The 20,611-nt window shown below is 41.6% G+C and overlaps 1 protein-coding gene and 1 long non-coding RNA gene across 11 annotated transcripts in view; one reads left to right on the top strand and one right to left on the bottom strand.

Annotated features, from left to right (window-relative positions):
- The window catches only part of LOC123283811 (uncharacterized), a 35,760-nt gene extending 31,085 nt beyond the window's left edge, over positions 1–4,675 (bottom strand). Inside the window, exon 1 of the long non-coding RNA XR_011502176.1 lies at positions 4,550–4,675. This is a non-coding gene — a long non-coding RNA (uncharacterized lncRNA). The remainder of the gene's footprint in view (positions 1–4,549) is intronic.
- SHROOM3 (shroom family member 3) overlaps positions 1–20,310 on the top strand; it is a 263,254-nt gene extending 242,944 nt beyond the window's left edge. For 6 of the 10 annotated variants that reach the window (XM_070505586.1, XM_070505585.1, XM_070505590.1 and 3 more), the window contains 2 exons: positions 4,576–4,848; positions 9,056–20,308. In XM_070505586.1, the coding sequence (XP_070361687.1) occupies positions 4,576–4,848; positions 9,056–9,424 (642 nt within the window). In that variant the 3' untranslated portion in view covers positions 9,425–20,308. Of the gene's footprint in view, positions 1–4,575; positions 4,849–9,055 lie in introns of all 10 variants that reach the window. The other 4 variants (XM_044766178.2, XM_070505589.1, XM_070505588.1 and 1 more) reach the window with 3 other exon arrangements.
- Positions 20,311–20,611: the final 301 nt, after the last annotated feature.

Below are 20,611 nucleotides of genomic sequence, written 5' to 3'. Positions count from 1 at the left end.
CCGGCAGGAGCCTGAATTCCACTAGGTCTCTGAACCCCAGCCATGTGGCTGGAAGCCCTGAATTACTCGTTCGAGATGAAGACAGTCAATCAGCAGAGGCCAACTGTGTGTTTGTGGTGATGTTATTGGCAACGCTGTCAGCACAAGTCCTCCGAGCAGAAAGGCGAGCCGTGCCGTCTTGCGTTGGGGAGGTGGGGAGGGGTTGAGTATTCGCTGGAGGCGTCCCCTACACTGAGTGGGATACATCCCTCGAGTTGCTGCCTCATCTTAATGATAGCACACACACAGAAATAAGAACTTGAATGTGTATTATACCTTTATGTTCTCCAAAGTGCTTGCACAAGCTTTGTTTTATTTGAGCCCCATAACATTCCTATGAGCTATTTTAATGTAGTGATTAAAAGCCTGAAGCCTGGAGCCAGATGACCTGCATTTAAGCCTGGCTCTCGCACTTTCTAGCTGCATGAGAGTGGGCAAGGTAATAGCCTCTATCCACCTCAATTTCCTTGTCAGTAAAATGGGGATAAAAATAGTACCCACCTCATCAGGTTGTTGTGAATAGCGATTGACTAGTACAACACTTCAGTCGTGCCTGGCACAGAGGAGAGCTCAATAACTAAACATCCTTATTAGTTTTAGGCAGGTAGTATTATGCCCTTTCTAGGATGAGAAAACAGACCCAAAAGGTCAGGTGACTTGCCCAAAGTTGAGTTCCCTTGAGCTGGGTCTCCTGAGTCCTGGTCCCGTGTTCGTCCGGAGCTGGAAGGAGGTGGGAGGGCCCAGCAGGACTGCTGCATGCAGATGGTGAGGTGGGAGGGAGGGTCTGTTAAACTGTGTTTAGAGAAAGAACCCTTATAAATAGCATCTTGTGCAGCGCAAGTTAACAGTTTATGCCAGACGAGAAGTTAAGTGGATAAATGCCAAGGATTTTGCAAATCAAGTACCTCCTGAGAGACTAGTATGTTATTAACAAAACCAAATCCCGAAAAGTATCTTTTCTCTCTCCCCCAGTGAATTCCGCCAGTAGAAGTTGGTAATTTTTTTTTTGAAGAGATCTGCCTGGCAAAGAAATGGCTATTTAGTACAGCCAACTTTCCCTTGTTGCCTTTAGTTACTCAAATCCCTTTTAACTACAAATTTTTAAATCCAGATTTCCATATTTTAAGGGCTTGGTAAAAGAAAAAATTCAAATACCATCCAAATATGCAACATTGGGGCCAGGAATGATGCTGTGACTGCTCAGTAATACTTGCCTTTGCATATATGGCCAAGCCGTGGGAGATCACATGACAGCCCAGCACATAGCTTTGGAAGATCAAAATGCCAGTGTGCATTGGTTCTTCCTGCAGAAGCCTCCCTGGGTCACCCCTAGATATTTTCATCGCATTCTTTCTTCCTTATGCCGTGAAGCCTGGATCACATGTCAGCTCATGTACAGATAGGCTTACCATTCTGTCCAACACTGAGGTCTTTGAAAACAAAAACAGGGTCTGCAGAGGAAAGACTGAATGGATTGTCCTACTGAGCCCGATTCCTGTTGAGCTGTGTCACATTCTTTGACCCGTCCTCAACCGTTGAGCCTGCTTGCCTGTTGGCTGCCCTTTTAGCACTGCTGACCTGTGTAGGAGCCCGATGGAGTTGGTGAGCGAGTCCAGCAGAAACTCAGAGGAAGAGTTCACCCATCTCCTCACCACACCCCCGGACACGTGAGGGCAGACTAATCCTCACCAGTTCCTGCTCATTTGCAACTTAAAAATCATCACACCTGTCCCCAAAAATACCAGCTTCTGAGAGCCATAAGGATTTTGTTAAATATCAGATAAATTATTAATGAAAACACTTTGAAGTTCCTTTCAGAAATGATGACACAGGGGCTGGCCCCATGGCTGAGTGGTTAAGTTCGAGTGCTCTGCTTCGGCAGCCCAGGGTTTCGCCAGTTCGAATCCTGGGCACGGACATGGCACCACTCATCAAGCCATGCTGAGGCGTCATCCCACATGCCACAACTAGAAGGACCCACAACTAAAAATACACAACTATGTACTGGGGGGCTTTGGGAGAAAAAGGAAAAGTAAAATCTTTAAAAAAAAAAAATGACACAATATTAGTTTCAAAAGAAGTCATGTTTATAGGAATAATGAAAAACACAAAGCTGTTACTTCTTTTCTACTATTTAGGTGGGTGTTGTGATTTTTTTTTTCCTTTAGTGAGGAAGATTGGCCCTGAGCTAACATCTTTGCCAGTCTTCCTCTTTTTTGTATGTGGGACACCACCACAGCATGGCTTGATGAGGAGTGTGTAAGTCTGCACCTAGGATCCAGACCTCCAAAGTGGAGTGCATGAATTTAACCACTACACCACTGGGCTGGCCCCATCTACTATCTAGTTTTTAAAAAGCTTTCTCTAGAAATTATACTTCTCATCATGTGAGGTTGAAATGGATCCCAAAACATTCGAATGCTTAAGCAGAAGGCCTTTTCCTGAGGTTGGAATGTTAATATAACCTGGTTTTCTATCAGGTATCGTCTGATGACATTTAGAGTGGCAAGCCTAGGAAATGCAAGCTACGAGGTTAAAAACTGCTGGACTGACTTCATATGATGTCAGACTCTCTCGTTATCAGTCTGAAAACAGGAATGATGACATTTGGCTTGTCTTAACTCTGTCCAGCAGGAATGCTGGAGGATGTGACTGCAGGCAGTGTTTGTTTCTTCTACTGCTTTCTTTTCCAATATCCTTGCTCTTCTCTTCATAGGAACTGTTATCACAATTAAAGATCACACCTGCTGGGTATTTTGCTAGCGGTACCTAGCAGACGATCTTGCAGGCAAATACCACAGCAGCCAGCCAGGATTCTTTTATGGAAAAGGATGAGTTTTCCAGAAAAATATAAGGAAAATTAAACAATTAACATTAAACAATATTCTCTCCCACCTGCTTTTTTTTTGGTCCAGACTCTTCAGTTGAGGAGTAACATATACTATACAGTTTTTTTCCACTACTAAAATTGTCTTTTGGGTTGATTTTGTCTTAACTAAACAGCTTGAGGAAAGCCAAAGATTATAAGCCCTGATGAGAACACAGCAGATGGGAATTTTTTTAGCCACTCTCCAGCCTCTGGGATTAGGGAAGTTGAGAAGACAACACAATGTCACCATTAAGTCCAGGACATCTGGACATTTCAGAAACAGTCTGAACCTCAGTAAGAATGAAGTACCTCTGGTGGTCCACTCCAAGATGGGCAGATTGTGCAGAAATAAATATTTCTCTATATCATTGTGATTATTGTATTCTCTGGTGTTAATTTTGAAGAAATAGTACAAAAAGTCATCAATACTCTTCAATTCCATTAGTCAAAAATGTTTACATTTTTCCCTTTTCTTTTCCTTCCTTTAAAAATGAAGATTTACTCTAACATAGAAGTTGTGACCCCTTTTTTTTTTTTACCAAGTTTCCATTTGAAGCCACACAGCTTTGATATATAGATAGATAAGATAAATTTTTTATATATACATATAAAAATTTTTTTGAGCTGGAACCTTTTTAGTGGTAAAGAAATAGGTTTTAACCAAAAAAGTTTATATCCTTTTCCATCTGGCTACCTTAGGCTAAGAGAAAAATGAAAGGCTAATTTAAAAACCCATGCAGTTTAATTTCTCTTGCAGCAAAGAAGTAGCAGACACTCGATATAAATGAAGTCAAACTTGAAACCACTAAGACTTTATTTTACTTCATTTGCTCAGTTAAATATGTTGGATATTTGTGTAACTCTGTTTTATCTGTATAGAAATTTGTAATTAAGGTGGCAAATTACATAGCTCTAGTAACTGAAGACTGGGGTGTAGTGGGAAGGAGGGGTTGAGTTCTGATAAAGGTCTTGGTGTGAGTATTTATAATGATTGTACAAGCTGTGACTAAAGGCAGGCTGACCTGAGTTCAAGGCAGCCCCACCTAATGGTACATGTGTCTTAGGCCTCCCTTCACCTCACTAAGTCTTAGTTTCCTCACCTATTGCCTGTGGATAAAATAACATCTCCGGGATTGCTGGGAAGACGGGGTGAAGTAATCCATGGAGAGTTTCTCGCTTCCTGCATGGCACATGGTAATTGTTCTACAGGTGGTAGCTGTGATTAATATTCACCCCAGCTCTGTGACCTTGGGCAAGTCCCTTAACTCCTTTGACTCTTGGCTTCTCTATTTGTAAAATATTCACCCTACCTGCCTGTGGTATTGTTGTGAGGATCAAATGAGAGCATGTCTCGAAAAGACTTAAAAGTGAGTAGTTAACAAACCGGCTGGGAAGGCAGAGCTGTACACAGCATGACACAATTGGAAAACATTATGAGCATATGTGTGATCAGGTGTTGGCCTGTGAGGACTGAATAGGGTCAAGGCAGTTCTAGGCATTCAGGGAAAGGAAAAAATATTGTGGCCCAAGGGCGGGGGGCAGTCCATAAAGAGTAGGGGTGCCTTCAGCTGAGCCTCGAAGAGAAGACAGGATGTGGCTGGGAGAAGTGAACCCTGCTTCCCTCCACTCTGGCTGGCTTACCTTTGCTGTGTCTTCTCTGGTTACAGGCCGAGCTGATTGGAAGCCTCACCCACAAGCTTGAGAACCTCCAGGAAGCGAAGGGGAGTCTGCTGATGGACATCAAGCTCAATAACGCCTTGGGAGAAGAGGTGGAGGCCTTGATCAGTGAGTTCTGCAAGCCCAATGAGTTTGACAAGTACAAGATGTTCATCGGGGACTTGGACAAGGTGGTAAACCTGCTGCTCTCGCTCTCAGGGCGCCTAGCCCGGGTGGAGAACGTCCTTAGCGGCCTTGGTGAAGATGCCAGTACTGAAGAAAGGGTAGGTGGCCTAGCGACTCAGTTCAGTAAGTTTTCCTCTGCGCCCTTGTGCACAGACGGGTCAGTTAGACACGATCGTTTCTCTAGAGAAGATTAAGATCTCTTTGGGGCAGGGAGAGAGTCTGATGTAGAGATAACCAGGAAACAGAGAAGGCGGCATCTTCCACACCAAGATGTAATGCTGACACTTCAGGCTCAGGGAATACTGCGGAAAGTAAAAATAAGGGTGCCAGAGTTTCTTTCCTTCCTTTCTATCCCAGAAAGAAAACATAAAAGTGTGATGGGTGTTGACATTCAAAACAGAGAGAGGCACAACAGAACTGCTGGGATGAGGAGAGGGCCCAGGCACATGAGCTCACGCTCCAGGAACTCTGCAGGGGAGGGGCTGCAGGGTGCACTCAGTGAGGGTGCTCCCAAGTGTCGCCACCGCACCCCTCACTGGAAGGAAGAGGACAGCGAACAGCGGTGGGGATACTGGATAAAATTCAAGTACTTCCTGTTCGTCACACACTGGGCTTACGCGCTTTGTGTATAGTCTCATTGAATCCTCACGACAGACCAGTAGGTGATGGAGCAGGATATGAGGAGTCCTCTTGCAGACCCCAAGTTTTATTCCCTACATTGAACTTAATTCCATAGCTGCAGAGCATTCTTCATGTACTCATCCGTACAGCAGATGTTTACTGGGTGTCTGATATGTGCCACTCACTGATCTTGGCGCTCGGGATGCAACTGTGAACAAGGCAGACAGATCCTTGCCCTTATTAAACTTATCAAGTGGAATCAGACAATACATGTGGCTATAGCTATTTCATACATATGTGCCAGAAGATGGTCAGTGCTCCAGCCGTCAAGAAGCTCCTTTGTTTTCTGGTTCCTTCTCCTATCTGCAGTGCTTTCTTTCAGTGCTATTAGGGATTTCCCAATTGTTTCTCCTAATAGATTGCATTAAAAGGAAAGATGTGTTTTTTCAAATAGATTTTAAAAGGATGAGAACAAGTCTAGAGGTGAGCATTTAGGAATGTGACTCTGAGCATCCAGGAACTTTCTGCAGCTCCAGTCCCAGCGAGTGCCCTCCTCATGGCAATGTGCTGAGCCTTAGCTCCCTCTTCTAGAAATTGTCTGATAGGACCTGCCTTAAAAGTGTTGTCCTTTCTTCCACTCAGCAAATAGCTAATGAGAGCCTGTCAAATATCAGGTGCTGTGTGCTTGGGATGAACGCTGGCTAAAACACAGGCCCCGTCCTCAAGGAACTCAGCACGTAGTGAGGAAAGCCAGTCGGGAAGCAGCAATAGTATCCAATGTGCTGTAGCACGGCACTGAACTCAGAGCCACGAAACACTTCTCAGGTGGTGGGGTGAGGCCTGGGAAGACAGTGGCGCTTCAGGGGCATCTCGGGGAATTTCTTAATTCTGGGTGGACTAAGAGGGCAAGGACTTCAACATTAGAAGGCGTGTCATGAGCAAAGTCAACAAGACCATGGCGTGTTCAAGAACGGATTTGCATATGGTTGGTATGTCTAAAGCATAGAGTAATTGCTTGGTTTATTTGTTTTTAAAAATAGTGAATTGTAAGGAAATATTTAAAAAGTAAGTAGTCAGGGAACTGACAGAAAGTAGATGCCTCCATCAAAAGGGGTAAACAAAGAAAGTTCTTTGAAGGTGTGGAAAGGATTAGGGAGACCAAGAAGGGATAATGAAGCTCCCTGTGCCCCCAGGGCTAGCATCAGTGGGGAAACCATTGCTACCTCTAGACCAGAAGGAGCAAGAGGAAGGGAGGCCTTGTCAGAACTATAGCTGTAGCTGCCCTACAGCACTGAGGCCTTGGTGAGAGAACGCACCCACCACTGCCTGGCAAGGCGGGAGCTGGGGATAAATGCCCCAATTTCTTTCTCATCCCACCCTCCAGTCTCCTGCCCATGACTCCCACTGGCCAAACCCAGAGGGCATGGGAGCCCAGATGATGCAGCCCTCAGAGTTCAGCTTACCTAGGTACAGAGCAGGGCTGGGGAGAGTGGACCTGGAAGGGTAAACAGCATCCAGTGCAAAAATAGTCACAAAGACCTTATGTACCATACTTTAGACTTTGGACTTTAGCCTACAGGCCGGGAGAGACATGAACTAATTTCATGACATAACCAGCCTGGGGAGGGGTGAGAATGATGCTTACAGTTGGGAGACTTATTGTAATAGTCCAAGAAGGAGGGTTTAGGCTGTTAATTGAGGCAATTGTCATGGGGATCGAGAATAGGGAATAAGTTGGAGAATGAGTTTGAATGAGCAGGGCGTGTTTGAATGAGCAGGGCGTGAGGGCAAGGACAGACAGAAAGTAATTGCAGGTTTCCTGTGTGGCTGCCTGGATGGATCTACAGATAGCTGAGGTAGGAATACGGGAGCAGATTTTAGTTAGGGGAAGATGAGTTGTTCCAGAATTGAATTCAACTCAACACTCAGTACACACACAGACTCTTAATTACAAGTGAGTGCTTGCTCACCTGCAAAGTACTACATCATTGTTAGTTTTTGTAATGATTAGTCTTTGTTAAGAAACTAAAAGTATAAACAGAAATGAGAAAAGGAAGAATACATGGTTCAATAAATGCGAAATTCAGAACAACAGTTACTAATGAGAGGAGGGAGGAGGAAGATGGGATGGGGGCGATTTGAGAGAAGTATATATAGGCTTCAGGTGAACCTCTGAGTTTAAAATTTTTAATCTGAAGCAAATGTGAAAACTGTGCATGTTAGGACTTGGCACTACTAATGGTGAGCATTCTCTGTAAATTTCTCACATTTAAAATATTTCATAATTTTTTTAAAGGTGAGAAAGAGGTTTTCACTTTTTAACATACCTCTACAGTATTTTGAAAGGTGTCTTCATTAAAATTCAATCCCTAAGCAGTTTTCCTTAAGTGTGTTTTTCTGATTAGGAGAAGGAAGCTTATGAAAATGGAGACATTTGGAAGATAAACCTATAACTTTGCACGTTTCCTCCAGGCAGTATGACAGGCTAGTTCAAGGGAAGTTAGCACAAAGACATGCCCGAGCCTTTCATAACCTTACATAAGCTAATTTGTATTGAGGTATATATTTAAATAATCGTATTTCTTGATTAGTTTTCATGTTAATGTTTCTCAGTCACTTTAGCCTGAAAGTCTGAATGGTTAAATATAAAAGTTTTGAAAAATTTTAAATGACATTCATTATATGTCAGCATGTTGGGTAAGAAACTACATTAAAGATTTTTATAAAGTAAATTAGCCCTAAAGATAACAAGCTACCGTACCATTGGGTTTGTATAAGAATCTCCCAGAATATGAAATTGCCATCATTGTTAAATAGAATTTCTCTCATGTTAGATTCAGAGGCCTGGAAAATGGAAACTGATCTCTTTAGAGATAGCAAATAAAATGTTCCCATTGTTGATTGTGGATTAGGACAGAGGTTCTCAAACTTCAGCTGCAAAAGAATCACCTGGAAGGCTTGTTAAACCACAGATGTCTGGGCCCTACCTTCAGAGCTTTTAATTCAGTAGGTGGAATATGGCCTGAAACTTAGCATTTCTAACAAGCTACCAGGTGATGCTGCCGCTGGTCCACACTTTGAGAACCTCCATAAATGTAAATACTTGACGACTGGCCCTTTTTTTCCCCCTTCAGTTTTTTTTATTGTGGTAAACTACACATAACGTAAAATCTGCCATCTTAACCATGTTAAAGTATGCAGTTCAGTAAAGTATGCACTTCAGTAATATTCAGGACTTTCATATTACTGTGCCTCCATTTCCAGAACTCTTTTCATTTTGCAAAACTGAAACTCTTTAGCATTAAATAGTAACTCACCTTTCCCCGCCCCCAGTCCCTGGCAACCACCATTCTGTTTTCTGTCCCCATGATGTTGACTACTCTAAGAACCTCATATAAGTGGGATCGTTGATTGTCCTTTTAAGTCTAGAAGCCTAGAGTCATTACCCCAGCCAATTTCATGTCACCTCTCTCAAATTAAAGCTGCCACATGACGAGTTAGAGAACCATATACATGCAACAGAATGGTAATAAACTGATTTTCAAAAAATTGTCTCCTTACTTTAGAGTGACAGTTGAAATAGAAACGTAGCCATTTCGCAGTCCTGTAAAAGGTGTCTTTGCAGACTGGCTTTTTTCTTCTTTCCTCTTGCCCTTTGCTGATCTGCTTGTTTCGCCCTGGCAGAGCTCTCTGAACGAGAAGAGGAAGGTCCTGGCTGGGCAGCATGAGGATGCCCGGGAGCTCAAGGAGAACCTGGACCGGAGGGAACGCGTGGTGTTGGACATCCTGGCCAATTACCTTTCAGAGGAGCAACTCCAGGATTACCAGCATTTTGTGAAAATGAAGTCAACACTCCTCATTGAGCAGCGAAAGCTGGACGACAAGATCAAACTTGGCCAGGAGCAGGTCAAGTGTCTGCTCGAGAGTCTTCCCCCAGATTTCATTCCCAAGGCAGGAGCCCTGACTCTGCCCCCAGACCTCGCAAGTGAAATGTCTCCTGTTGGGGGAGGTACTGTCGGTGGTATTTTTCCAACATTAACCTCTCCACTTTAACCTCTTCTAAAATACCCGAACAAAAGATCACCCTTTCTCTGAACACTATTTAATCTGAAAAATGTTTCAGTACAAACCACTGTTTAAACTCTGTGGGTTATTGGGGGTTTTTTTCTGGGTAAAAGGAAAAAGTTCTATCCAGGAAAAAGCCTGTGTTTTCCTTCTTGCCCTTCATGATTATCTTCTGAGAGGTTGAATGCTGCTGGGATCGTACCCCTTTCTATTATTATTTTGTAGTAGAAGGAAAATTAATGAAACTCTGAGAACTGATTGGAGGGTGTTTGATCGTTAGTTTTTAACAGGCTGAGGCAACACAGATGAGTGTGTGTCACCCTCAGGAATGTATCCACGGTGGCCTTCCTTGCTTGTGGGCAGTGCATCCTGATGACAGGTACCAGTACTCATTAATGAAGTGTCTGCAACATAAAGCCTTAAAGAGAAACACACACACAAGAAAATTGTAAAACCTTGAACATTGTTATTTATATTTTTAAAAAATGAAAAAGATCATTGTTTGTGTGCTAACCACTTATTTGATTCTATTTTGTGGTGGACGTAGACAGTTATGTTTGAGCTTTGTATTTTGTGAAAACCTTAATGAAATGAAGAATTCCAAAGATAGTGACATTGAGCGTGGAGACTTTTGTTTTTTTCTTAAACTCTTATCTGATTTTTACAAATCTGAGTAGACCCTCTGTGCTTGTGTTAAACTGAGAAGGGAGAAGCCCAATTCCCACTTCTGTCAGGCCTCCCCACTTCACTCCTGCAACCAGTGGGAACACACACACCCTCCCCAGGAAGAGAGCTTTCCGCAGCCTGGTTCTCGCATCACTTCCTAGTGCTTCATGTCATCGTCACTGTGGTGGGAAGAAAGAGCCAAATTTTACTAACAAGGACAACAACTTTCCTCCAACCTGTATGACAAGAGGAAGGCCAGGATCCAAGTCAATTCAAAACGGAATTCATGTTGTCCTCCGGTACAGGATTTGGGCTATATACACCCTATATTTAGTGAGATATATTATCAGGCTATTTTACTGATGCTTTAAAAACAAGTTTGTTTTCCTAAAATGTCAAACCTGTCAACCACACTTTTATTAAAAACTCTCTCCTTGACAGCTGAAGACTTTTACACTATCGTGCTTCAGAAGCAACATCTCAGAGAGCACTCGAGAGCCCAAGTTGTAAGTTGATGAAAACGGACTAGAACCATGGAAGGAGGCGATGGGCCAGTGGCCAGGCTATGTTGACAGCTGCTAGAGATGGCAACAACCTGATACCTTGAGCAGGTGGTGCGTCCCGGGCTCTGTTATTTTTTGTTCTTTTCACACATGCTTAATCCATGGCTGGTGGCCCCTCTGCTGATTCGGGCTGCGAGGACTGTAGCAGCTAGTCCTAGAGTATTGGGAGAGTAAAATTGGTCTGAGGGTACCAAATGCCCTTTTTCCTTAGTACGTTTTCCTTACTTAATGAAATTTGTCTTCTGGTTAAGAACTTGAAAACTAGTTTTGGTCCCAATATAGATGTCTGTTGATCAACTTGGAACCAATAGGCCACCCAGAAGTTTCTTGTAAGCCATCAACCAAAGTAGATGCTTTGTTCTTTGGAGGCTTTATACTCTCTGACTCCATTGATACAGTAAGACAGCACCTTGGTTTCCCAGGAATGTTTTTAAAAGCTTGGATCTTACATTCAGAGGTCCCATCTCCCAGGAAATCGGTGGAACTAGTGACAGCACTCAACAGCCACAGTGCATGCTCATCTTGAAGTAAAGAAGAACAGTGTATCTCGCTGACATTTCTTCAGACTTAGGCCAACACAGGTGCCTGAAATCAACTCTAACTGGTAGTAACTGTGTCTTGCTGATACTGAGTGGTTCTTGGGGTCAGTTCACATTGCAGCCAGCCAGCAAGTGTCTTCAGCTGTTCTTAGGGAAATTCCTTGGAGGGATTCTGCAGCTCCCAGTTCCTAATGCTTCCAAACTCTTCTTAAGGGTTTGACTGGGAACATTTTACACATTCGGTCTTTTTCAGTCCCTTTTCTAAGTTACGCACGTCAAAATACGTGACACCCCCCCACACACAGTAGAGTAGCAGGTAATGCTGCTTGGTGTGCCACAACACCTGGAAGCTTATGCCCTTCTTAGGGGAGCATCTCTCCTTTTGCCACACTGAAATGTTGTTCTGTTGTTCTATGAAATAAGTGAGGTACGGAGTGTGACTATGAAATCTAATTCTTAGGTGGATGTGATATTTATTCTAACAGGACTTGACCTCTGTGCTCTGACAAGAAGAAACCACTAACCTAGTTTTCATTGTTAACTTTTAAATGCCTTTGGCTAGAAAATAAGCCTGTTCTTTACCCCTTTCCTATTTTGCATTCTATTTTCACTTTTTTTTTGATTGGCCTTGAGCTAACATCTGTTGCCAATCGGTTTTTTTTTCCCTTCTTCTCCCCAAGGCCCCCCAGTACGTAGTTGTATATTCTAGTTGTAGGTCCTTCTAGTTGTGCTAGGTGGGACGCCGCCTCAGCATGGCTTTATGAATGTTACTAGGTCTGCGCCCAGGATCCGAACCAGCAAAGCACTGAAGTGGAGCGCACGGACTTAACCACTTGGCCACAGGACTAGCTCCTCTTTTTCCACTATTAAAAAAAAGTCACCTACAGTGGAAGCCATCCTTCTTCCTCCAAACAATATCCTCAGCAGGATCATGAGCACAACAACCAGGAGCACGTTGTTGGTCAGGATTTCAGGACACACCTGACGTCATCAAGAATGTTTGTTCACAGTTCACAACTGTCCCTGTGGATGTGATCTTTTCGGAAATCCATGTACCATCAGGAGTTAGGTGGGAGTGGGAAGGCCTTGCAATAATCCAAATGCTGATATTCAAGGAAGCTGTGAAGTTCCAAGAAAGAATAATGTCCTAGGAGAAAATTGGGAGGCCTCCACCTTCCTGGGCCCCTTGAGAAGTTGCTGGACGTGTTGCTACATGTTGGTTGACTCAGCCTTTTCTGATGCTGTTTGGTTTCTTGTGGTGGCTGCTTACCCCCGAAGAATGCAGGAAGGATCCATAGTGAAAGTGTCTGAGTTTCTCTGGGAGGCATTGTCAAAACCAAACATTTTTTCCTTTGCTCCAGGGGAACATTTGAGGTTTTGTTTTACATAACTGGTTTTCAAACTTGAAGACTAGCAAGTTTGGGTCAACCCCTAAGAATCAGTGACTGTTGAGGTGAGGAGTGAGGGCTTAAGTGACGTCTTTTGAGGCTCACAGAGGAGAAACCAGCGTGGGACACCCCAGTTTTCCTATTATTCCATTGTTACCATGTGATCTAAAATCACTCCTGAGTTAACAGGTAGATCACAGTTGTTCTGAATAAGAGCTCTACCTTTAAGTGTGTATTTTATTCAAGCATCTTTTATTAAGATATTGGGGGCTTTTCTGGATAGCTACGAAAATGTTGGCTTTTTATTCTTACATGGTTCCAAATCTTTCTCTTTAGTTATATTTTCCATGATATTATTGACTTTATTCTGTTGGGTTGGAATTATTTTTCCTTTTTTAGAACAATGTGAATTTTATTCACTTTACTACTGGAAAGAAAAAGCAAGAACTTCAACCAGAAATAACTTCATCTCCAGCAAGGTATGAAGTAGCCAGATGAATGTAACAGGCCTTTCTACACAGAAAGAGATTAATGGGGACAAGGTATTCTTTGCTGCCTTAAGTCTTTGGGACGAAGCATGGGGTAAAATAATAAAGACCAGTTTAATACCAGAAGGGGACACATCAGCAGTTTTTGTATTTATTCTTATTTCTAAATAAAACCTCACTTTTCTTATGGGAACTCATTCAGACACTAAGTCAGCCATGGTTCCTCAAAGTGCGGGCAAGATGCTATCTCTGTCAGAATCCCGGGAGTGCTCAAAAGTGCTGGCTGGTGGGAGACAGCCGAGTGGGCTGGGAATCTGCATCTTATCAAGTTCCCCAGGTTACTCTGATGCACTTAACATCTGAGAGCCACTGACACCAATCATCTCTACCGTTTCTATGATTAGGATCACAATAGTAAGACTAGTAGGAATTTATGTAATAGTAATCCCAGAAATTCAAAGCCCGTCATGTTGCTCTCGTTAACGGCATTATTATGATATTGTCCCTGCTATTTTTATAATCCCCAAGGCTGTGATAGGGGTTTTTTTCCCCCTGTTCACTCTGTCCTGGATCTGTCTTAAATTTAAACGAGCTAAGCACTTTTTCAGGCTCAATTGCACTAATTATTTTTACTCAGAAGTCATGTCAGTGATCTGAGTTCTGCCATGATACCTGCACTAACCTGAAATCATGATGGACCTTGTCAGTGGGGACCTTCCTCCAATTTCTGTTGCTTCCTCACGGGTCTCATGCTACCTAGGAGTCAGAAATTCACTTGCTGTGGATTTGACAGTCTAGCTAATGAAACAAAAATGTGTTAACTTCCTTTGAGAAGTGAAAGGAGCTATCACCCAGTTTCAAAACCCTAAAACGAAAATCAAGCAAGAAAAACGTTGCGAGTGGTGAAATTGGCTCATTTATTCCTACTTCACTGTAAATTCCTCCCAAATCTTCTATAAGTGGAAAAGCAGCTGCATTTCTTGCTAAAACATCAGTATTGCTGTTGCTTTACACAGTGGGGTGAACATGGGAAGTTTAATAAACGAGTGACTATAGAACGTAAGGAAATTCTATATAATACCCTGGAGCTAAGGGAGAGTACCCAAGGAAAGACGAACTTGGAAAGGGGCCCCCTCCCAAGGCTGAGGTTCAGACCTTCTTAGAGAAAGCCTCTGAGTCATAGGTGATCCGCATGGGGGAGCAGGTGTTCACAGAATGCCTTCGGGGCATTGATGCACGCAGGACTCCGTCAGAGCCCCAGGGGTTCTAGTCCACAGGGCTGGGAGAAGGTTAGCACCTGCTGAGATTGCAAGGTCACCGAGGCAACCCGAGGCTGAGGCAGAACTCCATCAGATGTCCTCACACCCACACCACTCATGCATCAGGCAACAGCCAAAACAGCAACATCGTCTTTTCCTTCCCTCCTGCCCCTCCAGCACCCTCTACTGAGACAGCTTAACATCATGCTCACTGTAAGGGAGAAGCTCAAAGTGATTCTGTCCTGTATCACAGAGCATCTACTGAAAGGTGATTGTGGAGCTGGGAGGCAATAAATTGATGACTGGCATAGATTTATTCTGCTAGATTATTACCTTAGCATTACCGTTTGGTATCACATAGAATTTTGTAGCTGTTGATTCTGTAAGAACTGTTCTTCTGACAATAAAGAAAAAAACAATATGTATCAAATGCACAACTTATAACTCTTAAAGGAGAAAGTTTCAAAGGAAAGCAGTTTCTCCTTTTATGTTTTCTTTAAATGTGCTTCATACACTCATATTCCTCAAAGTCCCTAAAGCAACAGATTTAAGTTTGAGGCCTATTTGAGAGCACGTGTAAGTTTTCTGTCTGTCAGTCTCTGCCCAGCTCTGCCTCTGTACACCTCTGTGCGTCTGTCTCTTGGAGTGTCTCCACATGTATATCTTTCTATCTCTGTGTGTGTCTTTTTGTCTATCTCAACCTCTACAACTGTCATCATCCTGTTCTTTTATTCCCTAAACGATTCTAATTATATTTTCCTTTCTTTTTTTGGGGGGGAGGAAAGTGACTTAGAAAGGAGAAAGTGGGAATTAGTAAAGAACTAGGAGGAATTTAGTTCACAGTCCATAACTGTCCCTTATCAGAAATACACGACCCATCAGAAGTCAGGTGGGAGTGGGATGGTCTTGGAATAAGCCAAATGCTTTTTTCAGTTTGGGGGAAAAGAATTTCACCTCATTTAAGCAAAAAAAGAGAGCGAGAGATACCTAAAAGAGGACTTTGCAATGTGTCTACGTATGTATAAGAGTGAGTGAGAGCTATTTCCCTTCTCTAATTAGAACAGAATACAGGAATTGGCGTTGTTTTGCAGTGATAGGAGTTGAGTTATGAAGGAACAATCCAACAAAGTGGGCTCACAGGCATTAGAATGAGAACTTAAAAAGACAAATCTTCTTTCTTGACAATTAAAAGAAAAAATAGAATACAGATCCAGCTGGTGTGAAGTGTTTTGGAAGGAGATTTATTAAAGGCAGGAAGACAGTCTGACACCCCTTCCAGGATGAGGGCTCTGTGCAAGTAGACAGGCAGAAAATGAGCTTCAGCTTAGGATATAAACAGACTTTTCCCAAGGTTACTCAAAAGGTTTAACAGTTTATTAATAAACTCAATAAGGCATCACTGGATGTGTTTTGATGTTATTATTTAAAACTGTGAGGAAACATTCCCCAAAGCAAGGAATGATTGCTTTAATCTAAGTTTGAAACCATGAACAGACATATTTTCTCAGTGAGAATGGAAATCCTCTTCCTCCACTTTTTTCTTTGCTTCTTTAAAAAATGTATTCCCTAAATTTTTTACAATTCTTACTGAAGACTTATTTTTGAACAATAAATTTGGAAGATGATATAATGGGGTTTAAGGACAAATTGTAAGACTTTCTTGTAAATGTCAGTTAAAAGCTAACTAAGGAATTATGTGTTTTGGAATGAGGAACTAAGGAAATCAAGATATGGTTAAGTAATGTGCCTCCACAGGTAGATGAGACAGTACATGTTTGGGCGATAGACCAGGAAATGTGCACGTTCATTATTACTCTGGATACTTAAATATATGCACTGGCATGGCTAATTGAGAAGGTATGTGCAAATAATCCATAATTGAACTATACATCAAAATTGGAGTGAGTTTATTACATGATCCAGTTCTGAGGACTATAGCCCTGGGCTTACACCAAAGAAGTGGGGTGTACCTAGTGGTTATATACCATCTTGGAACAAAGAGCATACATCACATATGACAGGAATATCTCTTTTACTACTATCTTAAGATGCTTAGCTGGCACAGCAGGTCAGTAGTCACAGGGTGAGCACAGCAGGTCAGTAATTAATCCTTAGTTTCCAGGAAGAGATGCTCATCCCTAAAGAAATTCTGATATGGGAGGAAGTTACATCCCTATCTTTAAGGGCATCATTTTTGTCTTTGGGACATAGTAAATCTTTAAAGGAGATGTACACTGCATGCTCAACAGGCCACATCAGGGTTTTCTGGAAAAACAAGGTCAGGCTGAATTAGTTTTAAACCAAATGGCTTCCTCATATACTCCAATATATGGTATTGCTTTTCATTTATCAGCCTGCTAGCAAAAGGAGAACCACAGCTCTTCAGATCAAACTGATCAGAAATCAGTTGGAGGTAGCTAGCAAAATGACTTCTGTCCCTAATACATAAATACAAATATGCAAGACACATGAATACAAATCAGCAACAAAAAGGCAACCGAATTTTGGAAACATGGCAAAAGAATTAAATAAACATTTCACAAAAGAAGATATACAAATGGCCAAGAAGCACTTGAAAAGGTGATGGGCATTTTTAAACTATCTGGGAAATGCAAATTTAAACCACAATAAGATTCCATTACCCACTCACAAGAATGACTAAAATCAAGTGTTGGTGAGAATATGGAGCTCTTACACATTGCTAGCGAGCGTGTAACCAACTTTGGAGAACTATTTGGTAGTTTTTTACAAAATTAAACATATTTACCCTATGGTCTAGCAGTTCCACTTTTAGGTAGCTACTCTAGAGAAATAAAAATATATCTCCACAAAAAGATTTATACAAGAATATCTATAGCAGCTTGAATCACAATAGTCAAAAAACTGAAAACAACCCAAATCTCCATTAATGGGTAAATAGATAATCAAACTGCAGTACAGTCATACAATGGAATACTCCATCAATTAAAAAGAATGAAATATTGATACACGTGACAACATGGATGAAAACCATTATGTTAAGCAAAAGAAGTTACACATAAAAAAGTGCATACTGTATGATTCCATTTATATCAAGTTCTAGAACAGGCAAAACTAACCTGTAATGATAGAAATGAGAAAATGGTTGTTTGGGCATGGAGGGAAGCTAACTGATTGAAATTGAACAGAAGAGAACTTTCTGGGATGATGGAAATATTCTATCTTACTTTGGGTGATGGTTTCATGGATGTATGAAATTGTCAAAATATACCAAACTGAACATTTAAGATCTGTGCATTATACTGATTGTTAATCATATCTCAACTAAAAAAAATAGTGGGAAGGAAAAGTTAAAAACTGGGGAAAACTAGTTATGTGACGTTGACTAAATAGGTAACTGGTTTTTATCCTTCATCCAGTTACTGGAGATCCCGAAGATAGAAACTCCCAGGGATTTTTATCATAGTTGGGGTGTAGCCTAACCTGCTGTAACAAATAGAGTAAAAAACAAATAGAGTCCAGTTCAAGATGGTGACATAGAAGGCTCCTGAACTCACCGCCTCCCATGGACACAATGAAGCCACAGCTACATATGGAACAATTGTCTCTGAAAAAAATCCAGAAACTAGCTGAGCTACTCCTATACATCCAGTGAACAAGAAAATATCCACATAATGAGTAGAAAGGCTGGAACACAATCTCACCAAACCCCACCCTGAGCATAGTGACATACAACTGGGAGGGAACTCGCAACTCCCAGCTTCTCCCTGAGGAGTGAAGTGTTTGGAATGCACATCTGGTGCCCCAACTTTTAAGACTTCCACCTGAGAGAGGCTGCCCAAAACATCTAGTTCTGAAAACCAACAGGCTTTGTATCCACAAGACCCACAAGGCTATAGCAAACTAAGAAACAGTTCCTAATAAGCTCACACAGACTCACTGTAGCTATCTTCCCAGGGCACAGCACAGAGACAGCAGACTGAAAAGCCCAGTCTTTCTGTGAAAAAGGCCTATCTGCAGATCTTAAAAGCTGCAGCCTAAGGGACAGGCTTCCAATTTAACATACATGTAGGAGCCAACTGCAATCCTGTCCAGAGACCAAGGAGGCCAGCAGGTGCTATCTTTGCATCCTCTCTGCCCCACCTCAAGTCACCCGTGTCTCTGTGAAAGGAGCTTGTGCATGCACCGGGTGCCGCAGCTTTTCTGGGACACCTCCCTTGATAGTCTGGCTCTGGTAGCCAACAGGACTGGTGTTCACAGGTTCAACAGGATGGTGGCAAAAAAGAAACAGTTCTTAACTGGTTATCACCCCAGGGCTTAATGCAGATGGAACAGATAGAAATGCCCATCTTCCAGTCTTCCCCTGATAGAGGAATTTTTGCATACTTTAAAAGCTGCTGCCGGAGGGTCTGGCTTCCCATCATCCTGCATCTAGGTGCTGATCGAGATCCTCCCTTTTGGGACACTGACCGGTCTTGGCACACCCTCAAATGCTGGGAGCCACTAAGGACAAAGAAAGCTGCTGTACAATCACAAGGGTTTGAGAGAAAACCAAGACATAGGGCAAGGTTGAATTTTGAGTTTCATCTCCTACACAAGGCTACTCCTTCCAGAGTAGGAGAAGTGTCTGTTTTCTCTAATGCCAGAAACAAACACAAGGAGTTGAAAATGAAGTAACAGAGGAATATGTTCCAACTGAAAGAAAAAGTTAAAACGCAGAAAAAGACCTTAATGAAACAAAGATAAGTGATTTGCCCAATAAAGAGTTCAAATTAATCATCATATTGATGCTCACCAAGGTCAGGAGAACAATGCATGACAAAGTGAGAATTTCAAAGAAGAGATAGACAAATATAAGAAAATATGAAACAGAAATCACAGAGCTGAGAATACAATAACTGAATTGAAGAATTCAATAGAGGAGTCCAACAGCAGAATGGATAAAGTGGAAGAAAGAATCAGTGAACTCAAAAACAGGGCAGTGGAATTCATCCAAAGGAGCCAAAAGAAAAAAGAGTGAAAATAGCTTAAGGGACTTATGGGACATGAAGCAAAGCAATATTCACATTTTAGGGGTCCCAGAAGGAGAAGAGAGAGAGAAAGTGGCAGGAAAGATTTTGAAGAAATAATGGCTGAAAAACTTCCCTAACCTGGAGAAGGGAACAGACATTCAAATGTAGGAAGACTACAGAGTTCCAAATAAGAAGAATCCCAAGAGACCCACACCATGACATATTATACTTAAATTGTCAAAATTTAATGACAAGGAGAGACTCTTAAGAGCAGCAAGAGAAAAACAACTTGTTTCATACAAGGGAACCCCCATAAGACTATTAGCATATTTTTCAGCAGTAACTTTGCAGGCTAGAAGAAAATGACATGATATATTCAAAGTGCTAAAAGAAAAAACTGTCAACTAAGAATACTCTACCCAGCAAAGTTGTCCTTCAGAATTGAAGGGGAGATAAGGAGTTTCCCAGACAAGCAAAAGCTAAAGGAGTTCATCATCACTAAACCAGACTTACAAGAAATGTTAAAGGGACTTCTTTAAGTTGAAACAAAAGGGCACTAATTAGTAACAGGAAAACTTGTGAAAGTATAAATCTCACTGGTAAATATATAGTCAAATTCAGAATAATATAATGTTATAATGGTGATGCATTAATCACTTATAAATCTAGTATGAAGGTTAAAAGACAAAGTAGTGAAAATAACCATAACTACAAGAATTTGTTAGTGGAGAGACAAGATAAAAAGATATAAATTGTGACATCAAAAACATAAAACACAGTCGGGGGGAGAGTAAAATTCTAAGGCTTTAGAGTGCATTTGATCTTATGTTGCTATCAACTCAAAATAGACTATTATAACTCAAATATTTTATATAAGCCTCATGGTAACCACAAAGCAAAAATCTGCAGTGGCTATACAAAAGACAAAGAAATCTAAGTATAGCAAGACAAAAAAATCATCAAATCACAAAGAAAGAGAGCAAGAGAAAAAGAAAGGAACAAATTACAAAACAGCCAGAAAACCATTAAAAAAATGGCAATAATAAGTCCCTACTTATCAATAACTACTTTAAATATAAGTGGACTAAATTCTCCAATCAAAAGACACAGAGTGACTGAATAGATTTAAAAACAAGACCCAACTACATGCTGCCTAAAAGAGACTCACTTCAGCTTTAAGGATATACACAGACTGAAAGTGAAGGGATGGAAAAAGATATCCTATGCAAATGGAACCAAAAATAAAGCTAGGGTAGCTATACTTATATAAAACAAAATAGA

This window comes from Equus asinus, chromosome 3, assembly GCF_041296235.1.
Source record: "Equus asinus isolate D_3611 breed Donkey chromosome 3, EquAss-T2T_v2, whole genome shotgun sequence".
Lineage (NCBI taxonomy): Eukaryota > Metazoa > Chordata > Mammalia > Perissodactyla > Equidae > Equus > Equus asinus.
This window is presented reverse-complemented; position numbering and strand designations above follow the sequence as displayed.